Genomic DNA, 27,682 nt, shown 5'->3' with positions numbered 1-27,682 from the left:
AAAGACCCTCATTTACTCTGGCTCTCCCTTCCTTGTAGCCCTTCTCTCTTTTGTTCTTCTTATGTACTAAACTTATTCAAATCTGACTTTTCACCAGAGGGAATATTCTCACTAGTGGAAGAACAGCTCAGGTTTCCTTCACCACTCCTGCAGCCCTAAAAAACACTTTAAGATGACTCACAAAACAAACCTTTCAGCTTCCAGGGCAAAAAATATAAGTTTCATTAAAATGCTCAGAATATATTTAGTTTGTTTGGGTTTATTTTTCTTTTTCTTTTTTATTTTTTGGTATTTTAAGTTTTATTTCAATTGTTTTGATTTGCCTTGAAAAGTTTTATGGATCCCTTTGTTCGTTGACCAGTTACTGTGTTTTTGCTGTCTATAAAATGCAGAATGTGGCAGTCACCCCAAGTTCAGCTGACAGAGTTGCTAACGGTGATGGGATACCTGGAGATGAGCAAGCTGAAAATAAGGAAGACGATCAAGCTGGTGTCGTGAAGTTTGGATGGGTGAAAGGTGTGCTGGTGAGAAAGCTCCTCTGTTTACAAATTAAAACTATCCATTAAATGTTCTAGTGGATTAAGAGTGAACAAGGCCTGGGCACAGCATTATGAAGAGCTACGGGTTTTGTCCCACTATCATTGTCCTGTCTCCTTTCAATACCACTTCTATCCACAGGTAAGATGCATGCTGAACATCTGGGGAGTCATGCTCTTCATTCGCCTCTCCTGGATTGTTGGAGAAGCTGGAATTGGTAAGCATTTTTCCCCTCCTAAATAATTTTGATATAAATTATAAATTCAATGAGCAACCTTTTTTCACCATTAGTACTGAATGTGAGATGAAGGTCACAGAAATAATTTACAGTTGAGCTGCTTTTACTTTGCTTCTTTGACGATGTTTGTCAGAAAGCAAAGGTGAAGAGTTAACTCCTGTGAGACTGGAATTTTCCAGCTTGTCAAACAGGCGAATGCTCAAGGAGATATCTCTATCTTTTGATAGAGTTTTAGGTATACAGACATATAATAGCACGTTAATTTTGGATAATAACATTTGTATTTGGGGACATATTGACATTTGCCTCTCATTTGTTACAGAGTATCCTTCTTGGGATGATTGGTAAAACGTCACTGAACAAAAATATCTTGTGGGAAAACTGGTGAAAGAAAATGTGACCTGACTAATAAAAATGCTGAATTGTTGAACTTTTTCCAAAGAAAATAATTGTGTTACTTTCAGGTACCAGCAGTCAGAAAACAAAGGCTAATCGAGTATTGCCAGATATGAGCTTAAAGGGAAAAATGAAATGACTAAGATAATATGTATATTACTGTTATTTTTTCTAAATGAAAAATGGATAATAATGACATTATTTTGAGTGATTGTTTAATGTTTTAAATATTACACTCCATTTTAAATATTATTTCTTCTAGCCAATCTTTTTTTGTTGAAACTATATTAGTAAAGTTTTTATGAAAAATATAATGGAATTTTATTAAAGTTCCCCATTTAATGAGATAAAAATTAATGATGTTCTATTCCATATATGGGAAATACATTATGAATTCACTCTCTGGAGAAGACTTAGTCTCAAGAATACGGAAGTTCTATTGTGCCTTCAGATAGCACTCCAGAAGGTATCTCAATTCACATTTTGGAAGGTAGTTGGTCATTATTTATTGACTTTGCTCTTCAAAACACATTCAGCATCACCGGAAGACTAACTCAGAAAAGAAAGGGCTAAGCTGTAAATTGAAAAACTGGAGCCAGTTCCCACAGTTTTTCCATGTTTCATGTTTGGCAACTGCTGGGTTCCTGACAGAGGGCTGCTTGCCGGTTTTATGAAGCATAGCAAATGAATGCTCACAGCCGCAGGGTCCAAAATAAGTATATGCCATTCCATGGAAAATCTGCATCTTAATATTGCCAAGGTTTTGCTCCAGGGTTTCATGCAAAATTAGGTTTTTAAGGGTAGTTTAGTAACTTATTGAGATCATCAAGAAACATTACTTTGTTTGGAGGTGTGAGAGTAGCCAAGGGCAAGAGTAATTCTTTTTAATGCAACTTATTTAACATCCGTATGTTTGGGCAAGAATCTGAACTTTAATCAGATCTTACATTACTCTTCACAGTCAACGCAGTTTTGAGTTTATTGCAAAACCGTAGAGAATGAAGAATCCTATCTTCTGCTAAACAGTTTATTATACTATCAGACATTAATTTTATTTTAATATAGATCTTTATATTGAAGTAGTGAAATTATATATTAGAAGAGACTAAAATTCTACCTAGTAAGTGTTCAATGGGTTTTCCTTTGAATGGAGGTTTGTGTTTTTCTTTTCTTTTTTTTAATTCTCGGAAGATAGACTTTAGTGAGTACTAGAAACTTATTGTCAACCTTACTCAGTTTTACTGGCCTTTGCTATGAACCTAAAACTAAATGAGTTAAGTCACCATCTGGGTCCCATTTGGGTTTTCCTTATCAGGAAAGAAAAGAAACAAATACATCTATTTGTTCTTGCTTTGGGGGTAGATTGAGGAAGAAAACTAAATACGTTTTCAAGTCGAGACCCTGGGAATAGAGCCAGAAGGAATCTGGAGCCAGGAGTAACAGTAGCTACAGCCCTTGGGTAACCATTCTGGGCTATGAGTTTTGGCTGTCTTGTTCCCAAAAGCAAAGGGTGGAATGAGCTGATAATGCTGTCTAGTTGTTCTTCTCTATCTTGGAGACTTTGCTGGGGCAAGATGGTTTCCAATAAATTTAACCATCAAGCAAGGATGTTGGGTGTGAAAAGCCGGTATGACCTGAAGCAAGTCACTTATATTCAGTGTTTCCCTTTCTTTTCTAAATATTAAGGAGCAGGTTAATTCCTACCCAATGAATTCTTTGAAGATAAAGCTAAAGTACCTTTCTGAACAGGCAGACACAAGTTAAATAGGCTGAGGGTAGCTTAGTTGTCTTACTGAGGGATGCATAAGAATTATCTGGGAAGTTAGGTTAGGAAACTGCAGAATCCTGGGATTTACTTTTAAAGATCCAAACTCAGTAGGTCTGAGCATTTTTAATAAGCACCCCAGGCATTTCCTGAAGCAGGTGGTTCAAGAACCACAATTTCAGAAAACAACGAACTGAATGTGCTCCCAGCTGCCTTCTACCCTGGGATTTTATTTTTGATTATGAGAGAGAAGCAAATCCCTTGCTGTTCAAAAGTATTAAAACTTTGTTCCAAGATTTCAAATGGTTTCAGAAATATATACAATGCAAAAGGATGAATTAAGAATTGTTGGAAAAAGTTAGAGTCAAAAGGAAAATAATGGTGAGGAAATAATAAGGTTGGAGTAGGTTTAATGTTATGAGATGCAAATTATATGGTCCTGTAGAGTTTCTGGGGTATGCTAAACATTTTCTATCAAGCCTCTTCAAAACAAAGTCAGGAGCAAAACAAATGCAAAACAAATCACCTTTAGTGGCACAAGGACCTGAAGCCACATAGTGATATAGAGGCGCTGCTCACCACAGTATCCCTGCAACAGATATGAAGAATTTAGTCCAACTATTTTTTACAACCCCTAGCTTTTAAGAGTCTACGGGGTCCAAAGCAATGTGGTCTAAGTTTGCAGCCTCTGCTTAGTTAGCCTCTTCCCACTGCACTTTAACCTGCAAAAAAGCCTAGAGCCTCCTGTTAGAGACAGGGTATGGCCAAGAGCTTCAAAAGAACCACCCTTTAATACCTTGACTCATTCCCACTGCTGCCCTTAACCTCCTTCCACTTTCCCTTCTCTTCGGACATCGCCAGAGAGATAACAGCCTCTCTTGGCTAACTACCCTTCTAACCATCCTTGGGACAAGAGAGACTGCCAACAACAACTATGGAGCATTCACTTTACATAGCGGAACTTACCAAAAAGCCCAGACCAGAGCATTCTGGATGGAGCCAGAGTGAGTTCAGTGGCTGTGACTCCACAGCCCTCTCCCTGAATTCTGGGTTGGCCTCCATTAGAGAGGGTATTGTAGGGAGGGAAAAATGGTTATCTTCTACCCATCTTAGGTTAATTGGCTGGGGGCCTATAAAATAGACTGACAAAAGTCAGATCAATAAGAGAAAAACAGAATTTGTTAACATGTACATGGTACACACACTTGGGACCAGTCAGTGATGAGTGACTTAAAGGGGTGGTTAGAACATGGGCTTACATATCATCTTAACAAAAGAACAATTAAATTGTAGAGAGGTGACAAGACAAAGGAAAAGGACTTTTCATTCATAGGGTGGCGAATGCTGGCAAGATAAATATATAAGGAAAGGAATGGAAGTTAAGAGCTAGTCAGCAAAGCTTGTTGTGTAGATGCCTGTGGTGCCTTTGTCAGGCTGATAAGCATCCAAAATTGTCTCTGGTGATCAGAGACACCACTTCCTGGTAGAGAGGGGAGGGAGGACAAATTCATGTCCTGTTTTTAGGTAAATAGGAAGGGGATCGAGAGCTTTTCTTGTATCTACTTTTTTTCAGTTGTCCAAATAATCCTTATGCCAAAGTGGTATATTGTGATACCCTTCTGTAGCCTCCTGGCTATGTGTTTCTTGAAGCTGAAAGCAGTCACGCCTTCATTGAATTCTGGCCTCTACCACTTTCTCCCTCTCCTTATAATCGTCAACCCTCTGAACCATAAAATCCTTGGGGCACTTTTTCAAATTTCATTTTATTTGTGCCTTGTATTTCTTGCATTACCTGCCACATAGCTGGATATAGAGTAGGTTTTTAAAAAGCAGTAAGTATTATGACTATTGTGGATATGATCAAAAAGCAGTATCATTGAGTGTGTACTGTGTTCCATGTGCTATGCTAGTCACTTTACACATGCATTCTTTCTAATTTCATTGCTATTTCTTAGCTCAGTTATTTATTTATTTAAAGTGACTTATAATAACAGGTAACTTTCCAGAATTCACACCGTCAATAAGTTAATGAAATTTAGTTTCATTCTTTCCACTGTACCCATCTGCCAGGTGAATAATTTGCTATACTGTCTGTAGTTCCCCACCCCTATGTGACCAAATGTATGTAAAAAGATAGCAGCCTGGAAGGGTGAACATTTAATCTCAGTTATCTTGACAGCTTGGAATTGTAGGCCAATTATTATGTTATAGGTGTCTAGAACTTCTCCAAAGATGGAATTCTGTCAGGTGTAATAGTGTAAGCCTATAGTCCCAGTTACTTGGGAGGCTGAGGTAGGAGGATGACTTGAGGCCAGGAGTTTGAGACCAGCCTGGAAAAAATAGCAAGACTGTCTCTAAAAAGAAGAAGAAGAAGATGGGGTACACATTAAATTTTGACCAGCCCTAGTGGTTTTGTTTTGTACAACTTAGTTCTGCACATTTTAGCTCTTGAGTTTCTTGGAACCAGCGCTACTACAAGCAGAAAACTTCAAAGCTAAGCATTTACTCCATGGTGATTTTCTGGCCAACTTGTTAAACTCAAATGTGGTCCTTTGATGTTTACCCCAGACTTGTTGGTTTTTATGTAAATGATCCAATGAATTCTTCCACTATTTAATCCCTTTATTTTTCCTCTTTCAACTGAGGTCTTGGTGTGATTATCATCGGCTTAGCCGTGACAGTGACTGGTATCACTGGTTTATCCACCTCTGCTATTGCCACAAATGGATGTGTCAGAGGAGGTAATTAAACTTGTGACCCGCACCCTCATTTGTAAGGTAAAGGCAACACAGGCACTAATAGTTCATCACTGACCTTTCTGGAGTGTTTTCAAAGGTAATGCAAGTTGGTTTCTTTTACCCCATCAGGCAAAGAGATGCAAGAAAAATGGGGAAGGATTTAACCTTTGTCAAACCCCCAACTTTCTCATTCCGGTTCCTTCAAGCAAGAAAGAAGGTCAAATGTCATGTTTTCTCTTTTCACAGCCAGGATAGTTTCTCCCCCAGGACACCAGCATAAGTCAACTTTTCCTTTCCAAGGCTGCACTTTAGATTGTGTTTACTTTTGGAAACCATCCTTCATCATAATGAGCAGTTCTCTGACTTGGTCTTTATGCCAGGCAAACCAGTTTCTCCTTAGCACAAAGAAACCCCATTGGAGCCCGAGGCATGGACCTGAAAACTTAAATTAAAGGCAGTGTGGTTTGCAGCAATAGGGAATCCAAGGAAGAAAAGTAAAATGCAATATCTTCTATCTTTCATTGCTAACAGGTCTTGGAGTTCTCATAATTCTTCTTTCCACCATGGTAACTTCTATTACTGGGTTGTCAACTTCTGCAATAGCAACTAACGGGTTTGTTCGTGGAGGTAAAATCTCTAAGATATCTAATGCCCTCATCACTTGCTACGGGTAGGCAAACAATTTTTTATACTTTTTGATGGGAACAAGGAAGTAGCCCAATGTTCTTGAAGCCTGGCTATCTGGAGGAGCTGGATGCCAAAGAAAACCTAAGGTACGATGAGAATAGTCCAGGTCTACTCTGGTCTCTTTTCTAATGGATCTCTCTGACACGTTGTAGGTTGTGCTTTACAGATGTGCACCTTCCTTAGGTAAACTTTTTCTTTTTCAGGCTAGTCTGCACTCCTCTAGCTGATGTTCCTTGGAAAACAATTCCCAGATTTGGCTTCCATTTTAAAGTTCAGTACATTTCAGGTGCTTCCTAGACCTTCATGAAATGGGATCTTTTAGAACATTTCAGGTTTTCACAGGGAGGTGGATCTTTCTGTGACAAGATTCAGACTGCTGCCTCCTGAAGTACTGGTGACTTCTCTCAATACTGGAACCAAACACCTCTCTTGGGGGATTTTGCAGGTCTTGGAGTCATCATCATTGGCCTGAGTGTGGTAGTGACGACACTCACAGGTATTTCTATGTCTGCTATTTGCACGAATGGAGTAGTAAGAGGAGGTAAGCCAATTAATTTACTTATGACTAGAGGCTTGGCTACTAGTAATGTCTGGAATTAGTTTACTATTGGAAGTGAAATTAACATATTGCTAATTAGTCCCCAATATCCTAAAACAAAACAAAATAACCGAAAATTTAAACAGCAAAGCAAAACTTTTCTCAACTAAAATGAGAATATCTTCATTGACACCACCCATTTTTTGTAATGAAACATGTTTATAAAGTGGAGAGTGACTAAGTGTCTAGTAAGAAGGTATGGAATATTATAGCAAAATATATGGTTTCTTTGTACCTTGGATGAGACCCACTTGCTCTCTCGCAGGTCCCCTCAGCATGGGTCTTCTTCAGTGCCCCAGTTGGCATTGCTGATGGTTCTCACTCAGTAAACCACCCCTGCACCCAGGCCTCAGGGCTCACCCCAAACACTGTGCCCCCAATGGCCAACAGGCAAGGGAAGATCATTAAAAGGGGATAAGTAAATAAATAAGCAAAGAGTTACTTTCAAATAATCTAGGAGTAGGCAGGCCTAGGCAGAAAGTGAAATGGATGAAATGTATCGTTGTTCTTCTGTCTTCCTTTGTTCGCCCCCCTTTTCCCCTTTGGTTTCTCTGGTTCTCAACTTGGGTACCTTATCCAGGTCTTCCTACTCAGGGCCTTCTAAAACACCATCCTGCCCACGACACACGTCCACTCTCATCTTCTGCCTGTCTCTCATGTTGACCCAGCCCACCTAGGTAACTGGCTAGCTCATTTGTTTCAGGTAATCTGTACAAAGGAAATAATGGGGATTTGCTCCACCCAGACAATACGCGACATTTTTAGAGAGGTCTTTGACTCCTGAGCCCAAAAGAGTTACTATAGTGAAACAAATTTCTTCTCAGCAAAAAGTAATTTTGTTTTGTTTTCAGGTGTGTTTGTTTGTCATTCGTGTGCCAACTCTGCCCACCTCCAAGGCCACCTCTATATAGGAAGTCAATCTTACTATGGTCTGTGATAATCAGACCTCCTAACATTTAGTCCTTTTCACCTTCAGTAAGCTGCCCTAGGTACCCCTCTAGGCAGTTGAGCAATCTAGTTCAATGCTTCATGTGCACCGAAGTATGCAACTATATATATTTAATAGAACTACTTTTTCAATGTCCAAGGGAGAAGTAATTGTTCCAGACCCTCCCCACTTTTCTTCCCACTTGCCACTCCCAAACATTGTGCTATCAGTGGCCAACAGGCAAGGGACCTACTGGCCACACTCATACATATATGGGTATTTAGCAATAATCATGCCTTCTTGAGCTAAAAACATAGAAAACCAAGCTTGATTTATAGAATGAATAATATATCACACTTTATAGATATCTGTTTTATGCAGCACATGTATATCAGAAAATTTTACATATGTACCTATATATGTTTTGTATATATATGTTTATATATATATATGTATCATGCCTTCTTTCACTAAAAACATAGAAAAGCAAGTTTGATTTATAGAATGGATAATACAGGTATCTTGTTTTATGCAGTACATGTATATCAGGAAATTGTATATATGTACAAATATCTATATATGTATGTATATATATAGTACATATATACACAACAGAAAGGAAGTTAGAATAACAAAGATAAACTTCACCTACTCCATTTTCTACCTAGACTTTCCTACTCCTGGAAATTTTTTATATATAATTTTACTTCAGTTGCATTATTAATTTGAATACTCCAATGATATTTTGATAAAGTCAACACATTTCTTGGTAAAGTTTGCTGTGTTCTTATTTGTAGATATTTTGCATTTAGGTTTTAATAGATTGGGCTTCATTAAGTCAGGATACCTCTATTGTAGATTAAGTACAGAGTACCAAGAAGGGCTACATTATTCACTGGGTAACACAGGATTCCTAAAATTATTAGGAAGTTGTAATATTAATATTGAAATAATTCACACTGTAAATGTTCTCAGATAGTCACAATCATTTGGTCATATAAACTAGCAGTTCCTCAATGTAAAGTATGTTCATTTCTTGTTTCAGGTGGGGCCTACTATCTTATTTCCAGAAGTTTAGGGCCCGAGTTCGGTGGGTCAATAGGCCTGATCTTTGCTTTTGCTAATGCAGTGGCTGTTGCTATGTATGTGGTGGGATTTGCTGAGACTGTAGTAGATCTTCTTAAGGTAATTAAAAGCTTTTCTTTTTTTCTGCCAAGCAGCACAATTTAGTTTAGTTTGCCTTCTCAGGGCACTAGGGGATATCATTACAGCTAAATGAGAGGAAAAAAGATAAATATAGTGGAAGGAGCCTGGGCTTGGCCTCAGAAGATCTGGCTTTGAGTCTAGGTTCTCGTGTTTACCAGCCAAGAAGGTTTGGATTAGTTCCTCTATTCTTCCAGACTTTGTTTTCCAAATCTATAACATGGTGTAATCATACTGTTGTATGTATTTCACAGAAGTGTGGCACAGATCAAATGAAATAATGTACATGAAATACTATGTAAAATAGGAAACATCAGATAAATAATGGATATTGCTGTCAACAGTAGTACTATGATGATGGTTATAGATTTCCAGAAGGAAAGAAAGTTGAAAAATTAAAATAACTCACTCCAGAAAACTAGACATTTCCTAGTTTAGGTGTCCAGTGGAGGATGTTGTATGTGCAAGCACATTCATTAGCTGATATATCAACTAATTTCTAGTCCTTTTCTCATAGTAATGGTAGCATTCAGTGAATTCAATTGGAAAAAGTACCTCTAGTTAAAAATTAGATAAATAAATAAGCTTACAGTTCATAAGGTATATTACCTTCAAGAGATGCATTATCAGGTTTGCGTCATCTGTTCTTAAATAGGATGCCACTTAACTTTCAGTATTTACACTGTAAACCATTCATTTTTATTCTGCTAGGATTCCCCTTGACACACAGAAATAACTAGTCATTCTTCTGAAATAAAACACAGTATGTATGTGTATACGTATTTTTACTTAGTACTACAACGGCTTCAAAAGCTAGAATGAATTCTAAAATGTCTAACTCCTAACCTTGACTATCAAAGGCCTATTATCACAGAAAAAAAAAAAAGTTAGGTATTTTTATCTTCATATATTTATGAATACTCCATTTTTCTATTATCCTATATGGCCCCAAGTGTAATTGTATAGTAACTCTTTTTACAGTTAAACATTGCAATAAGACTCACATGCAAAAAGCTATATCTCTAAGCACTTACAAATTTGTTTCCCCAGGAGAGTGATTCGATGATGGTAGATCCAACCAATGACATCCGGATTATAGGCTCCATCACAGTGGTGATTCTTCTAGGAATTTCAGTAGCTGGAATGGAATGGGAGGCAAAGGTAAATTTCTCAAAAATGATATTATCAACAGTGGTTAGTCAGGTCCTGAATAGATTGCAGGAGTAGAAGGAACTCCATATTCAAAAAGAATTGCTGTTATTACCTGCTATGGTGAAATGAGCAGGCAAGTGCTAGGTAGAACACCAAGCCTGCAAACACGAAGCCCAGGCAGTCATGACTCAGGGCTCATGAGTCACGTGACTGCTGTATTTTGTCTCTCTGTGCTTTCACCAAAGCGGCTGCCTTATGCACAGACCCCTTATGATCATAGCAGCGGTGCATGTTGGAAGCCTGGGTCTTTCAATCACAAACCCTGGTTCCTCTTTCAAGCTGCCTGTGGGTGCAAAAGCCCAAGAGAAATGGCAAGTGTGTTGGAAGCTTGCCAAAGAAACTTGCAAAAGATAAAGACACTGAAGCACCGAGAGGTTACACAATTTACTGAAGGCCACAGAGATATAAACTGGTTTCAAATTCAGGCACTCTAACTACAGAGCTGGAGCTTTAAATGCTACCCTCTACTGCTACTAAACTTCATTGCCTCGCTCAGGGAATAAAGTTATGTAAAGTAGGGTTCTCCCATGTTTTTTCAATCACAGTGTCCTGTTGATACTAATTTTCACGAATTCCCTTTTTATATTTATTTCTTTATTTGCTTGCTTATTATTGATCTCTTCGTAGACCATACGTAAGGATTAGGCCTGTTTTGGTCACAGGTGAGTATCAGTGCCTAGAAGAATGTTCAACATGTGGTAGGCACTTACTGAAGTTTTGTTGAATGTGTGAATGCATAATCTAGAAATAAATGCCATGTAGGAATGTTTTCTATTGACTTATACAGGTGGGAGGCACCTATATAAGAGGCAAAAACTATCATTCTCTTCTGAAACCCAGTACTTCACCAGCAAATTTAGACACATCATGGGCTTCAGAACCAGAAAATCTCTGAGTTTAACCAGTGATAAAATGGATAGCAAATTTTTGAATGATGGGAAACATTTCTTTTGCCTCCTTTGTAATTCCCTCAAGTGACCGGTGCAATGGAAAGTATTCCTACATGCCTGTGGAGGAAGTAACTGGATCTCAAGTGGTCATGAGACGTGGAAAGACAGCCAAAGCCTCCCACCTATATAAGTCAACAGAAAACATTCCTACATGGCATTTATTTATAGATTATGCATTAACACATTCAACAAAACTTCAGTAAGTGCCTACCACGTGTTGAGCATTCTTCTAGGCACTGATATTCACCTGTGACCAAAACAGGCCTAATCCCTACGTATGGTCTACGAAGAGATCAATAATAAGCAAGCAAATAAAGAAATAAATATAAAAAGGGAATTCGTGAAAATTAGTATCAACAGGACACTGTGATTGAAAAAACATAGGAGAAAAAACATAGGAGAACCCTACTTTAGATAACTCTATTCCCTGAGCGAGGCAATGAAGTTTAGTAGCAGTAGAGGGTAGCATTTAAAGCTCCAGCTCTGTAGTTAGAGTGCCTGAATTTGAATCCAGTTTATATCTCTGTGGCCTTCAGTAAATTGTGTAACCTCTCGGTGCTTCAGTGTCTTTATCTTTAAAATGAGGATAATAATATTGCCTACTTCATAATGCTGCCAGTTTGTTAGTGGTATTATTTACCTTAAAAGAACACAGGTAAATTTAAATCTGCATCTGTTCTATTGTACACCCTCAGTAAACAGACAGCTGTTACTATTTAAATGGGCTGGGCATGGTGGCTCACACCTGTAATCCCAGCACTTTGGGAGGCTGAGGAGGGCAGATCACAAGGTCAGGAGTTCGAGACTAGCCTGGCCAACATGGTGAAACCCTGTCTCTACTAAAAATACAATATTAGCCAGAGTGGCATATGCCTGTAATCCCAGCTACTCGGGAGGCTGAGGCAGGAGGGTTGCTTGAACCCAGGAGGTGGAGGTTGCAGCGAGCCCAGATCACACCATTGCACTCCAGCCTGGGCGACAGAGTGAGACTCCATCTCGGGAAAACAAAACAAAATAAAATAATAAAACATAAAAGATTAAATTGTCAAGAAAGGCCTCTCTGAGGAGGTAACTAAGACTTAAAGGATGAAAAGAAGGAAATAGCTATGCAAGAAGTAGAGTGAAGTGCTTTCCAGGTAAAGGAAACAGCATATGGCAACACCAAGCCATAAACACCTTGCAGCATTGGAGGGGCTGAAGGAAGACCATCTGGCCAGTCAACCTTGCAGACTGCTTGTGCTGAGCACACAGTGGTAGCCTGACGTCAAGTGCACTGGGCATCACAGGAATTCTATTCATCATTCTGCATTCTCGAACTCCTGCAGTTAGCACTGGGAACAGAAACAACCGATAAGTGCTCTGCCGAAAACAAACAAACAAAACCCCCTCAAGTCTATCAGTGTTAAAACTTTTGGCTTCATTTACATTCCTGGGACAATGGTGGAAGTTACCCACCTGCTACTTAGAGTGTTACAGAAATGTCACCTTGAAGTGCCCAAACATGTGCTCCATTAAAAATGTAGTGTATGCATCCAAGTAGAATAAGGCCTGTTTACATGCCATTCTAATAAGGATGCACTTATTACCTACTCCGGGTAGCAGAGATTTAACTGAAATAATCAGATGGAGTCTTTCTGCAGTGGACACTTCTAACTTTTACAATTATGTAAAAAGTTGTTAAATAAATCTAATTTGGTTTCCTTTTACCTTGCCATTCCAGGCCCAAGTGATTCTTCTGGTCATTCTTCTCATTGCTATTGCAAACTTCTTCATTGGAACTGTCATTCCATCCAACAATGAGAAAAAGTCCAGAGGTTTCTTTAATTACCAAGGTACATGGAATAAATTGGTTGCTTTTCACTGAATACTTCTCCATTGCCCTCCTCGTCACCATCCCCATCACCCCAACCCCAGCCATCAGAATGCCTGGCTCCCCTTTCAAGTTACCTGTGGATGCAGAAGCTCAAAAGAAATGGGAAGTGCATTGGGGAAGCATAATAGAGGCAAAAACTATCATTCTCTTCTGAAACCCAGTACCTCACCAGCAAATCTGGGCACACCATAGGTTTTAGAACCAGAAAATATATGAGTTTCACTAGTGATAAAATGGATAGTAAATTTCTCCAGGAAAGAGCCTGGTATTGGATTCAGGAGACCCAAGGTTGGGTCTCAACTCTGCCACTTAACAGCTGCACAGAACACCTAATGTGCCTGGGTCTCAGATTTTCCTGCCAAAACGTGGACAATAATAAGAACTTCCTGACGGAATTTTGAGAAACAAATAAGACAGTTTCTCAAAATGTGCTTTGCAATGCAAAAGTGCTTTGTAAACCTTTTGTTGTTGCTGTCAAATAGCAGAAACAGAGACACAGCTCAGTTTGTTCAGCCACTGCAGAGCACTAAAGTCAAACAAAGGCATTTCTTTCTCCCTGCGAGACTTGTTAGCACCTTGCTTTCCCATAGCATTACCTAGTGAAGCATCACTGTCAGGCTTTCAGGCAGAAAAGACTGCAGGAGTTACTCAGTGTAGCATCCTATGATAATATCACAGAGCGTGAAATCTGACTTCTTTCTCTCCTTATTTTACTCCTTCTATCTGTTCTCGCCTTTCTTTTCCCTCTAGCTTGCTCAAGAATCCACTGCTGAGTCTTTAAATGTTTGCCTTCATTATTTACTCAGTGGTCAGTATTTATTTCTTTTTGATATCACATATCTCTTTCTTCCTGACTCCTTTTCTTCATAAAGACTTTCTGGTTCACTTTGCATGTTAATATCCTTTTCCTTTCTATTATTTTCCCTCCTTCCCACTCCTACCATATTTTTTTTTCTTTAAGCCTTTTTTTCCTATTTTTCCATCCCAGATTCTTTTGTTCACATTTTTCTGCCTCTTCTTTTCTCTTTTTTCCTCCTGTTTTTCTTCCAGGTTGTTTCCTTTTTATTTAGTAATTTGGTGACAACCTGTGGGATGGTATTATTTTATTAACAAAGCTCCTCATCATAATATTCTCCCATACTGAGGATTTGGTATAAGCAGCTAAGATCTAATACCCAGGAGTAAAGAGTAAAAAGATTCATACATTAGTAGCAAAATTGTAAAGTAGACTCACCCACAAGGTTCTTCAACTACAAAAAAAAAAAAAGGCATCGAAAACCAGTGTATTGTTTATGGTATTTATGCATGTGAGAAGGTAGTTGTGTGTGTGTGTATGTGTGTGGTGGTGCATTTGTGGGTATGCCAGTGTGGTCATGAGAGAATTCTTCATCTCCTCCTCTTTCAACTTTTTCTAGATGCAAAAAAGTCAGACAGCCTGGATCTCTGTCGGCACAAAAATTGATTTTTCAGAACGATGTCATAGAGATCTAAAAGCTTATGATATATATTTTGACTTTTGGCAAATATTAACATAAAGTTCCTCAGGAGTACACCACATCTTGAAGTTCATTCCATTTAGAATATAGGAATGTGGCCAGGTGCAGTGGCTCATGGCTGTAATCCCAGCCCTTTGGGAGACTGAGGCGGGTGGATCCCGTGAGGTCAGGAGTTCGAGACCAACCTGGCCCACATGGTGAAACCCCGTCTCTACTAAAAATACAAAAAATTAGCCAGGTGTGTGGCAGGTGCCTGTAATCTCAGCTACTTGGGAGGCTGAGGCAGGAGAATCGCTTGGTTGCTTGAACCTGGGAAGTGGAGGTTACAGTGAGCTGAGATCATGCCTTTGCACTCCAGCCTGGGCAACAGAGTGAGACTCTGTCTCAAAAAAAAAAAAAAAAAAAATTAGAACATAGGAGTGTATTTGCATTTAGGGCTAGGGAAGCCAACCGTAACTTAATCTCCTACACTGTGAAAAATGTCTACATGATAACTTTCTTATAATTTATGTTGCAGCATCAATATTTGCAGAAAACTTTGGGCCACGCTTCACAAAGGGTGAAGGCTTCTTCTCTGTCTTTGCCATTTTTTTCCCAGCAGCTACTGGGATTCTTGCTGGTGCCAATATCTCAGGAGATTTGGAGGTACGTTGTTTGTTCTGCTTTGCAGTCCTGGGACGTGGTGGTACAGCTGGTGGGTAGCACAAGGAGCTAGAGAGGTTAAATGTGACCATATCACCCGACATATTCAAACTGTATGTTTCTGTAAGATTTCCTGATGATTTAAAAGTTCTTTCCTTTAATGCCATATTTGGATTTCTATTCCAGATAATTCTTTCAAAAGTCTTATTCAGTGATATCAGAAGAACAGAGTAGTGTGATAGTGTATCATATTTCCCCCAAAATAAATGTACTTCAGTGAAAAAATACCAGAACCGTCCTTTCTCTTTTAAACCCAAATGAATGAGAATATTTTCCTGTAAAAGTAAAAACAAAACAAAACAAAGGGAAATAATCACATTTTCACTTAGCTTCCCACTTATTATTCTGTGTGAAGTACTGCAAAGAGCATGGTATGAGTTAGGATATGGGAATGTTATAAAAGACCAGCAACAGTGGCCTAAACAAGATGCAGGTTTTAATGCACAAAATCTAGCTCAGTTGGGCACAGTGTCATGCACCTGTAGTCCCAGCCACTTGGGAGGCTGAGGTGGGAGGATTGCTTGAACCCAGGAGTTTGAGGCCAGCCTGGGCAATACAGTAAGACCCTGATCTCTTAAAAAAACAAAAATAAATAAAACATATGTATATTTCTTGATTAGTCTTGATATACTCATGAATAAATAAACATTTTATGTTAAATCAAGCCCATAGGCCATCCAGTGGTATAAGAAAGGTCTGCTCCAAAAGGTAGCCCAGGAACCCAGATAACCTCTTTGTTTCACCGTTACTTTGGGGCTTGCCCTCTATCTGCAAGGTCACATTCCAGTCCATGGGAAGGGGGATAAGCATGTAGAGGGCAAGCAATTCCTAGAACTTGCATGTATCACTCCTGTTGACATTCCATTGGCCAGAATTTAGTCTTGTGGCCTTACCTAGTTGCAAAGGAGGGTGGGAAATGTTGTCTCTATCTGGGCAGCCATGTGCCCAGATAAAATTTTAGGGGGTTCTAGTATTAAAAGGAGGAAAGTGAGGACGTATATCAGGGAACAATAAGCTGTTTCTACCACACACACACACACACACACACACACACACAAAGTAGAAGACACAGGTTTTACCTCAACATATTTATGATCAACTTTAGAAGACGAGAAATATTTTCAAGACTCATCAAGAAATATACATACATGAAAACCATATGCATTGTCCAAGTGGGATGTGAAATAAAAATACTGAAAAAAATAATTGTTAAGTTAATCAGGGATGATTTTCTCAAAGAAATAACTTTTGAACCTGAACATAAAGCAAAGGCTGGATGCTGACTATTGATGAAGAAATATAGAGTATTCCAGGCAGAAAGGATAGTCAGGCATGAGGAAACTGGGAACAGTGAGAAGTCTCTTACAGTTCAACTGGAGAAACCCTGATGAGGCTCGATCACCTTGAAGGCAAAAGGAAACAGCTATTGGAGGGACTTGAGCCAGAGGCGCTTGCCCTAGAACATAACTCCATGAAAGCAGAGCCTTTGCCTTTGACTTTGTTCATTGCTTTATCCTCAAAGCTAGCACAGCCTCAATAAATACTAATTGAGTAAATAAAATAAAGGCATTTAGATTTTTTATATTAAGGGCCACAGTGCTATGGTAAGTTCTCAAGCAGAAATGGCATAAAAATATTATGCTGAAGTGCAGAAAAGTTAAGAAACTTGTTCAAAATGATTCAAGTAGTATCACTGCTGAATGAAATTTAGCTATGGATGTTGAACTTCTGGTTTCTCAGCTCTGGGAGAGTATCAGAGGTCACTGATTTAAATTTCTGCAAACTCTAAACACATCTTTAAAGTAAAGAATATTGTTCTTTCTTTAGACTCCTTAAAAACAAGTTTGTATCAGATGTTTAGTAGTCAGTTCCGCTTAGCTAGCCCTCACTGAGTGCCTGTTCACACCAGGTACTGAGGAAGCAAGGAGCTTCACCTGTCCCTCAAGGAGCTCAGAGTCGAAGGGGGAGACAGACTTCCCTTACATGAATTAGAACAAGCAAGAGTAGAATCAAGTGCAAAGGAAAGAGGAAGCAGCAATTGCCTGTCCCCTCAAAAGTAAAGGAAGACTTTCAGAAGAGGGGACACTCAATCCAGGTTTTGAGGGATGAACAGGAGTTTGCCAACAGGACAAAGAAGAGAGGAACATTTGAAACGGAAGGAATGGGGTGTAAAAAGGCACCGAGAAAGATGCTGCTAATGAGAATTATTTTATGTGCAGAGTAGCGTATGTCATCCTTCATTAATATGTTAAGAAACATATTTATAAAGAATTTTCTATGTGCCCTAAGTACTCTGGGAGTAAGCAAAGAAAGAGAAGATATTATTTCTGTCTGAAAAGACAAGACTTAAAATTCCTCCCCCTTCAAAATAAGTGTTAACTTGATTTAGGGTTGTTATGTTAGTGAAGAAGTTTTTATTTATTTAGCAGCCTCTACTGAGATATCTCTGATTCTCAGTTCACATGTAAAGAACTACAAACAATGGCCTGCTAGGATTTTGGGGGCATACATAATCATAACATTATCGTAGAATGTTGCATTCTTTTTATTTAAAAATACTTTTATGATTTTATAATTAAGTTTAACTTTTAACACATACACTACTATATACTATATACTTTTACTATATACAGAACTCAGGGGTCCTCTAAACTACAGACAGTAGAGTTTGGATATTATCCCCAAACTAGCTGGAGATTCTAAGGAGGTTAGACAAAGGAGTAACATGATCAAATATGTGTTTTATAGAGAGCCTGCTAACAGCTTGTGGAGGGTGGTTTGGAAGGTGGGGAAAGGGTGTAATAGGCAGGAAGACTGGAGGCAGAAAGATCAATTAGAGACTATCATAATAGTCTGGACAAAAGACAACATGGGCCTGATTTAAGGCCATGCAGAGGAAAAGAACCAAAGATATCAGCTTTTGTTAGAGTTAGGAGAAGAAATAGAAAAAAAATGTTTTTTACTATGACCCACTGTAAGAAAACATTATACATCACAACCAAGTGCACACTTAGAAAATTTTCCCCAAATGGTTCTCTACTTTATTACAAGCAATGCCTTCTGATATTCTCACATCAGTTCTATTCTATTGTATTCTTTTAATGCTGGCTGTAACCTGTTGAATTGATTCCACAGTATAGTAGATGAGGAAAGGAAGCTCACATTTGTCTATTGAGGTTGAAATGGCAGAAGGACATGGGGTGGCGATGTCTAGTGAGTGGGTAGCTAGATGTATGAGTCTGGAGCTCTGAAAGGAGCTAGGGTAGGACTGGCAGCCATAGCATGGATGAGTTAATGCAGGTATGTGCAAAAGGGGAGAGAGAAGAGGTTTGAGGCAGCGTTCAGGGAGACACAGACATTCAAAGTATTAATGGTAAAAAGCAAGTCCATGAAGAAAAAAGAGACAGAGCTAAGAAGCAGGAGAAATCAAAAGACAGTGGGGTCATGAAAATCAAGAGAGGAGAATGCTTTGAGAAGTAATAACGTGGTCACAAGCCGGAGGGGCCAACCATGTTAAGTTCTGGGAGGTGACAATATGTTGGGAAATGGGGAGGAAACGTCAGTACTTATAGATATTATTTCTCTTTGAAAGTGAACCTAGAAATAAAACATAATGGATTCAGTTCAATTTAGGAAACATTTACTGTTTACACACTATAGGGTAGGCAGGGTCCTGATCTCTACTCACAGCCTCAGAATCCTCCTCTGGAAGGAAGTTCACAGGCACAAGGGCATGCGACAAATCCAGAACCTTACATTTGCTAATAACGCACTAATAGATGATCTTTAAATATGTACCTGGGAGAAGATTTAGAAAATACCCAAGTCTAATCAAGAAGTGATTTCAGAGAAGCAAAATTAGGATGTGGTTGACATACTGAGAAAGCAGGGATCTAATAGATTGCTTGCATTCTGTCCTAAGGAAAAATAAAATGTCTAATGAAAAAAGGTAAAGAAGGTTAGGTTTTGGGTTACTGCTTGTGGATGGAAACTACATTTCAAGTGAAAATCAATAATTTGTCAAAGTCCTCCTGAGCCCTATCTAAGGAGAAGCTAGCCAGACCAGACAATGTGAATATCTAATCATACACTAATATATTGGCATCCAGATTTACATGTTAATGTCTTGGGATCATGGCTAGACAAGGTGGCTTATGCTTATAATCACAGAATTTTGGGAGGCCAAGGTGGGCGATTGTCTGAGTCCAGGAGTTTGAGACCAGCCTGAGCAACATGGCAAAACCCTGTCTCTACAAAACACACACACAAAAATAGCTGGGCAGGGTCGCACACACCTATCATCCCAGCTACTTGGGAGGCTGAGGTGGGAGGATAATTTGAGCACGGGAAGGTTGAGGCTGCAGTGAACCACGATTGAGCCACTGCAATCCAGCCTAGGCAACAGAGCAAGAATCCATGTCAAAATAAATAAATAAATAATAATGTCTTAGAGTCATGATCGACTCTCATGTGACTCCTGTTAAGTCATTTTAGAGCTTGTAGCAGATAGTTGCAAATAAAAACTAAGTTTGTGGGGTGTTTGTTTGTTTGTTTGTTTGGAGACAGCGTCTCACTCTGTCGCCCAGGCTGGAGTGCAGTGGCGCAATCTCAGTTCACTACAACCTTCGCCTCCCAGGTTCAAGTGATTCTCGTGCCTCAGTCTCCTGAGCACCTGGGATTACAGGCACACATCACCATGCACAGCTAATTTTTATATTTTTAGTAGAGATGGGGTTTCGCCATGTTGGCCAGGCTGCTCTCAAACTCCTGACCTCAGGTGATCTGGCCGCCTTGGCCTCCCAAAGTGCTGGGATTACAGACGTGAGCCACCGTGCCTGGCCAAAAACTAAGTTTTTGTGTTTTAGGTACAAGACTGCTCTCCATCTTCACATTCGTTATCCATATATATATATATATATATATATATATATATATATATATATATATATAAATATGCATAAATGTTATATATATATTTTTTCTGTTTTTTCCCACTGTTTGCTCCTCATTTTTACTCAGATCTCAAGAAATTCTTCATCAATAAAATAAATTTGGGGGCCGGGCGCGGTGGCTCAAGCCTGTAATCCCAGCACTTTGGGAGGCCGAGACGGGCGGATCACGAGGTCAGGAGATCGAGACCATCCTGGCTAACGCGGTGAAACCCCGTCTCTACTAAAAAATACAAAAAAACCTAGCCGGGCGCGGTGGCCGGCGCCTGTAGTCCCAGCTACACGGGAGGCTGAGGCAGGAGAATGGCGTAAACCCGGGAGGCGGAGCTTGCAGTGAGCTGAGATCCGGCCACTGCACTCCAGCCTGGGCGACAGAGCGAGACTCCGTCTCAAAAAAAAAAAAATAAATAAATTTGGGAAGATAACATAAATTAGGGCATTCAGTAGGCCCCATCATAGTCATGACTGCCTTCTTTTTCCTTCTGTGCACTGCCCCATTTCATACACCTGCCACACTGAAGACAATAGTTTGGAAGGAAGAGACTGGGTATATACGTGTCAGAACAAACCCCGTGTGCAGATACTCCTAGAAGAGTGCGGAGGAATTAATGATCACAGAGTGGTTCCACAGGGCCGGCTTACTGCCATGGGGGGCAGGTTTGCTTGATTCAGTTGTGACTTTCAGTTGTCAAGTTGAGTCTACATTCACTATGTATAACCTTTTTGACGGACTCGTTCAGCACATTTTAGTTTTCTTTTTAAAGCACAAACTTTGTTTGACTGCAGTGATTGCTTATTTGTATTGATGAGTCTAATGTGCTCTGGTTGGGGGACTCATACCTGCTGATATTGTGCCTTCTTCAATTCAATATTTATTGACTCCTACTCTGTGCCAGGCCCTGTCCTGTAAAAGTGAAGACATTAAAATTTCTATTTAATAATCTCTATTAAGTTGAGTTGAATACAATTCAATATGCTACTTAAAAATTGATTTTATATGATTTATGCCCCCCAAATAGGATATAAAATGGTAAATTAAGTATGATGTGAAATCAACTTAGTGAATGTATATACACTTATAAGCAAGAGAAAAGCGCATTTTCTGGTATAAGCTTGAATTTGCCTCTTTCTTTATGTCTGCTTATGGAAATTAAATATCTCCCATTGCAGATATTTCTGAACTTGATTTCAAATAGGGAATTTAAGGGATTGAAGAATTTAGCAAGTAGATCATCCTTTTCACTCAGTCAAAAGTGATTTTTTTAAAGGCAAGCTTAAGCTCAGTATAAAACAAATACATACAGAGATATTATCAACATGCCAGATATGTTTGTATGTTTTCCCCTACAAATTCAAGATGTAATACATCTAAATGAAATTCATAGGAGATAAAGAGAAGGATGAGGCCTTGGTGAGTGAACTACCTACTATACTTTTCTATAGAAACTTCCTTCTGGACAGTTAGAGATGTCATCTGTTCAGCTGAAAGTTTTACAGATTTCTTTATTCACTTTGCACACCTTGTCTTTGTCTAAAATAAAGCTCGAGCTTATCAACTTGCCGTTTGCTTGATCTTTTCTTAGAACTTGCCTCAGGATGGGTAGCCTAAAAATCTGAAAATGTGAAAATAACTCCAAGTGATCTATGGTTCTTATTCTGCTCTGTATTCTTCTACCTCCACATTATTTTTTTAAAGGATCCCCAAGACGCCATCCCCAGAGGAACCATGCTGGCCATTTTCATCACCACTGTTGCCTACTTAGCGGTTGCAATTTGTGTAGGTAAGTAGTACGTCTCTAGTGTTCGAATGTCAGAATTACGAGGGATCCAGTTGTTCACATCTAGTGGGCTTTCAATGAAGCATAAATACAAAGCTTTTTAAAAGGCAACCATTTTAATTCCCTTCTTGGTACCTTAATGTTAATGATTTGGATACTTTAGGGATTTGAATGCAATTAAGCTGTAATACAGGCATCTCTGGGTCAGGGCTAGAATAAAGCTAATCAGGTTGTCATTCTACCTGAACACAAAGAGGGTCCCATTTTACTACCCTTGATGATAATCCCACTGCTAAGGAGGCCACCACTTCCAGCACACACTTCCCTTGTTCTAGGAGGCAGGAGAGAAACAGAATAGAGAAAAGAAGTGAAAAACAAAACCATTCAAACCTAAAAACAGCCTTAGGAAAGTATGAAAGATGTGGAATTTGTGACTGTGTCTCATCCTTGCACTGCTATCCTTAATATGGAAATGTCACCGTCACCAATTGGCAGCATATCAGAACAAGATCCAGCTGCTGGCAGTGTGGGCGGCCAGCCCCTACATTGCTCAGTGAACAGAAAATATGTGTACTCACCTGCTGTTCCTGAGGCTGACTTTCGTTCCACCTGCTGCCTACAGTCACACCTCCTCCTGGTTAGGGGCTGCCTCATACTTTTGGCATAGTAGGAAAGGAAGAGGTTTCTCAACATTTAGAGAAGAAAACCGTCTTCTGTGTACAACAGGGGAAAAAGCTCTAGGCTGGACCACCATGAAGCCAAAGGGTATGTCACAGTCCTCTTCCGCTTACTATAAGAGAAATTGAGAAGATGCATGTACCTACAGTTGGTTTCTGGAGATTAAAAAAAAAAATGAACTTAAATCCTTCCCTGTCTCATTGTCTCTAGTTTGAGGAAATCTGATAACTTTGTTCAAAGTATTGTCGGGGCTGGGCACAGTAGCTCATGCCTGTAATCCCAATTTGGGAGACTGAGGCCAGAGGATTGCTTAAGCCCAGGAGTTCAAGACTAGCCTGTGCAACATAGAGAGACCCCATTCCTACAAAAAATAAAAAATTAGCCGGGCGTGGAGGCACATACCTATGATCCCAGCTACTGGGAAGGGTGAGGTGGGAGGACTGTTTAAGCCTGGAAGGTCAAGGGTGCAATGAGCTGTGATCACACCACTGCACTCCAGCCTGGGCAACAGAGTGAGACCATGTGTCAAAAATCAATAAATAGGTAGATAAATGTATTGTTAGGACATGTCCAAGTGTAGTTACATGTAAAGAGATTTTTTGTTTCAGTGCCTTAGGAAATCAACACATTTTTAAATGACATTGAAACCACTAAAGTTAAATTTCCCTAGTGGTTTTCTTTTTTATTACAGTTAAAGTGAGAGAATGAGTAAAGTTATAGACCTGATTTCAGACCTTCAAGTTTTGCCCCGAATGGATGGAAAAATATACATTTCTACACTTGCCCAGCATAGGAGAAGGACAGTCATGGAGTCAATGTCCTGTCATTAGTACAAATAACGACTCATGGCCTGGCTTCATGGGAATTTTGAGAGATCTGTTATGCAGAGGTTAAAATACATGATTCAAAGAGTTCAGTTCAACATAAATGAACAATGCAAACAGGTAAAATATGAAAGGATAGTTTGACTTGGTAATTGACATCCATAATTTCAAGCGTTCAAGTAGAAGCTGGCAGGCTACCTCTCAGGACTACGATAAAAAGGATCCCTCAATGATTATTTTAAATGGCTCTTTCAGATAAAAGAGTCTATGATTGGCCGGGTGCAGTGGCTCACACCTGTAATCCCAGCACTTTGGGAGGCCGAGGAGGGTGGATCATGACGTCAGTTCAAGACCAGCCTGGCCAAGAGGGTGAAACCCCGTCTCTACTTAAAATGCAAAAATTAGCCGGGCATAGTGGCAGGCGCCCGTAATCCCAGATACTTGGGAGGCTGAGGCAGAGAATTGCTTGAACCCAGGAGGCGGAGGCTGCAGTGAGCCAAGATCGTGCCACTGCACTCCAGCCTGGGCAACACAGCGAGACTCTGTCTCAAAAACAAAAACAAACAAACAAAAAAGAGTCTATGATTTTTAAGTCTCCCAAATTCAAAGAATGTGGATTCCATGGCTAAGAATCACATTTATTCCTGTCTCTGGGACCTGTCTTAAAGGTATTATTAGCAAGGCATGAGAATCCACCCTGGGTAGAGTTTGAAAACCAAAGCAGTTTTATTGGTTGGCATTTAGTTTGTAAAGTATTTATCCTTCATGTAGTTCAGAAAAGTTTATATATACTTCACACATATATTCATATATTTCAAAAATCCTATCAAAAACACGGCAAAGATTAGTTAGAAAAAATCATAAGGGAATGCCAGTGATTAAAATATATATCAGCAGTCTTTTAAATGACCATAATTCTATTTTTAAGAATCTATCCTAGAAGAAAAAGTTTATGCACGAAGATGTTCATCATAGAATGCTATAGTAGAAAATGACAGATACACTCAAATGCATGAAAATAATGGAATAGATCAACTAAGATAGATACTAGATCAATATTATTTGACCATTGCCTAGGAAATCTGAATATTTTATCCTAAAACATTTCCTTTACTGTTTAAACCATTAAAACTGCATATAATGTGGAACTATAGCTCTGTTTTATAAATTATGCAAGGAATATCATTAGTTGAAAAGAGGGGCTGCGTTCTCTTAATTGCTATAATAGAATACCATAATGCCACCCCTTGGCTCTCTTGCAGATGAGGAAATAAATCCTTCTACTTGAAAACCATCCAGTCGTTAGTACTAAGCCAGACATATGTATTGAGTATGTGTTATGTACCAAGGGCTACCATGCAAGTTTTAAGAGATAAGAAATTAAGACTGAGTGTCAACTCCCAAGTCTCTTACCACTCAAATCTAAGTCACACAGGCAGTTGAAATGGCAGCCTTTTACAGAAAAGGGGAAACCCCAGGGCTCAGCAGATGGGAGCCTCCAGTTATCAAGAACTACCCACAGTGAACAGAGGCTAAGAAATGGACCTTTGCAGACTCAAAGTAAACTATGTTTTCAGAAGAAAACCCTAGGGGACCAGAACCTTATAAAGAAATAACAAGCCACGGTTGTTTCCACAGGGGCCTGTGTGGTCCGAGATGCCACCGGGAACATGAATGACACCATCATTTCTGGGATGAACTGCAATGGTTCAGCAGCATGTGGGTTGGGCTATGACTTCTCAAGATGTCGACATGAACCATGTCAGTATGGACTGATGAACAATTTCCAGGTTTGAAGCAAAATTTAAAACTGTTCATTGCCATTATTTTCATTTTTTGAATGTCACATAGAGTAAGATTTCTGAATCTGCAACTGATTGATTACTGGCTGATAAGAATCCAGCATGGAATGACTCATGTGGGAGGGAAAGGAGTCATACAGGCATTACATGGTAGCGAATCCTATGTTACATTTCCTGTGGTCAGAGACAATAGGCAGTCGTATGAATTGCATCACCAGGGAGAGATCATCTCCTGGCACTATGTGTCTTCCAGTCAGTTGTGCAAGATTTCATGGTGGAAAGGAACTTAGGTTAGTTAGCACTTGTTATGTATTTCTTTCTTTTATAATTTTAGTTTTTATTTTAGATTCGGGGAGTATCCTATATGTGCAGGTTTGTTACATGAGTGTATTGTGTGATGCTGAGATTTGGGGGTATTACAACAAGTAGCCTCTGTTCATTGTGAGTAGTTCACCCAGGTACTAAGCATAGTACTCAATAGCTAGTTTTCAACCCTTGCCATCCTCTGTCCCCCCCAGTAGTCCCCAGTGTCCCTTGTTGCCACTTTATGTTCATGAGTACTCAATGTTTAGCTCCTACTTATAAGTGAGAATATGTTGTATTTGGTTTTCTGTTCCTGTGCTAATTTGCTTAGGATAATGGTCTCTAGCTGCATCCATGTTACCGTGAAGGACATGATTTTATTCTTTTCATGGCTGTGTAGTATTGTATGGTGTATGTGTACCACATTTTCTTTATCCAGTCCACCACTGATGGGCATCTAGGTTGATTCCATGTCTTTGCTATTATGAATTGTGCTGCACTAGACATACAAGTGCCTGTATCTTTTTGGTTGAATGATTTATTTTCTTTTGGATATATACCCAGTAAAGAGATTACTGGGTCAAATGATAGTTCTGTTTTAAGTTCACTGAGAAATCTTGGAATGCATTTCATATACGGCCTTCAGCTTAGACAAAGCCTTTGAGGTGGCCCTGGAGAGCCTGGAAGACAAGGCTAAGAGAGAAATTGTGAGTGCCAGAGGGAAGGTAAATAAGGGGGAAGTAACAATAGAAGTTAGGAAAGCTGTAGGACTTTAAACCTATTAATTTGTCTGCATGATTGGTGAGCAGAGGGAGAAGTAAATTTGTCGTGAAAGCTTCACTCTTCTGTTTTAACAACCCACAAAGAGAAATTAACTCAACTGAAGTCATTATTCCAAAATATGACTTAAATTGATAGAATCACATCATGTCTCAGATCTAAACTTATGTTTAATGAGCACAGAAATAGCAAAGGTCTGAAAAGCCTCTGTGTGCAGGAAGAAGAAAGGTTAATGGCTGTAAAAAGACTAGTAAACAGCTGAGCCCCTCCCTAAACCGTATTAAAATACTGCTTTCTGCTGGATAGAATTCCCCATCATCAAAGAAACATATGGCCACAAAGAACAGAGGGGAAAATGTCAAAATCCTTGAAACCATTTCCTTCTTTATTTTTTCCAGTATCTTCTGGATATATTGCGGTGAGCATTTATTATCTTATAAATAACCAAAAAGGCCATTTCTATTTTTAAAAAATAAAATTAAGAACGTGAGAATGGGCCAGGTACAGTGGCTCATGCCTACAATCCCAGCCCTTTGGGAGGCTGAGGCGGGCAGATCACTTGAGGTCAGGAGTTCAAGACCAGCCTGGCCAAAATGGTGAAATCCCGTGTCTACTAGAAATACAAAATTTAGCGGGGCGTGGTGGCAGGTGCCTGTAATCCCAGCTACTCGGAAGGCTGAGGTACAAGAATTGCTTGAACCCAGGAGGCAGAGGTTGCAATGAGCCAAGATCGTGCCAATGCACTCCAGCCTGGGCGATAGAGCGAGACTCCGTTTCAAACAAACAAACAAACAAACAAGAATGTGAAAGTGAGAAAGAAGCAGGGGGAAAAAATCTAGCTGAAAGCAATTTGCTTATGAAATAGATTCCAAATCACAGGAAGTCTCCTTACTTGTACCTCTCTTCTCAAGGTCATGAGCATGGTATCAGGCTTTGGCCCCCTCATCACTGCGGGAATCTTTTCTGCAACGCTCTCCTCCGCCCTGGCTTCCCTTGTCAGCGCACCCAAAGTGTTTCAGGTAATACAAGCACAACAGCTTGTGCTTCTCCCTATTGCTGTTTCCACAGAATGTGAAGCAAGCTGAAATATTCATTCTCACTGGCAATCATTTTCCATCATTTTCTGAAACAGTTAATGTTTGCATTTGGCTCAAGTGCTATGTCTGCCATATAGTCAAGATCGATTCAAATAATATAAAGAATGATAAAGTGCAGTGTTAACTTGTGCCTCATCTTGTGTATCAC

The 27,682-nt window shown here is 39.5% G+C and overlaps 1 protein-coding gene across 5 annotated transcripts in view; it reads left to right on the top strand.

Annotated features, from left to right (window-relative positions):
- The first annotated feature begins 364 nt into the window (after positions 1–364).
- Positions 365–27,682, top strand: part of LOC116268499 (solute carrier family 12 member 1-like) — an 86,281-nt gene continuing 58,963 nt past the window's right edge. Inside the window, exons 1-10 of one of the 5 annotated variants that reach the window (XR_004181359.1) lie at positions 365–524; positions 679–754; positions 6,206–6,301; positions 8,933–9,072; positions 10,141–10,251; positions 12,973–13,084; positions 15,139–15,266; positions 21,969–22,053; positions 25,191–25,342; positions 27,349–27,456. Coding sequence is in view for 4 of the 5 variants with exons in the window: in XM_031661600.1 (XP_031517460.1) it covers positions 387–524; positions 679–754; positions 5,582–5,677; positions 8,933–9,072; positions 10,141–10,251; positions 12,973–13,084; positions 15,139–15,266; positions 21,969–22,053; positions 25,191–25,342; positions 27,349–27,456 (1,146 nt within the window). In the remaining variant the exon portion in view is untranslated. The other 4 variants (XM_031661600.1, XM_031661599.1, XM_031661603.1 and 1 more) reach the window with 4 other exon arrangements.

Source organism: Papio anubis, unplaced genomic scaffold, assembly GCF_008728515.1.
Source record: "Papio anubis isolate 15944 unplaced genomic scaffold, Panubis1.0 scaffold20, whole genome shotgun sequence".
NCBI classification, from domain to species: domain Eukaryota; kingdom Metazoa; phylum Chordata; class Mammalia; order Primates; family Cercopithecidae; genus Papio; species Papio anubis.
This window is presented reverse-complemented; position numbering and strand designations above follow the sequence as displayed.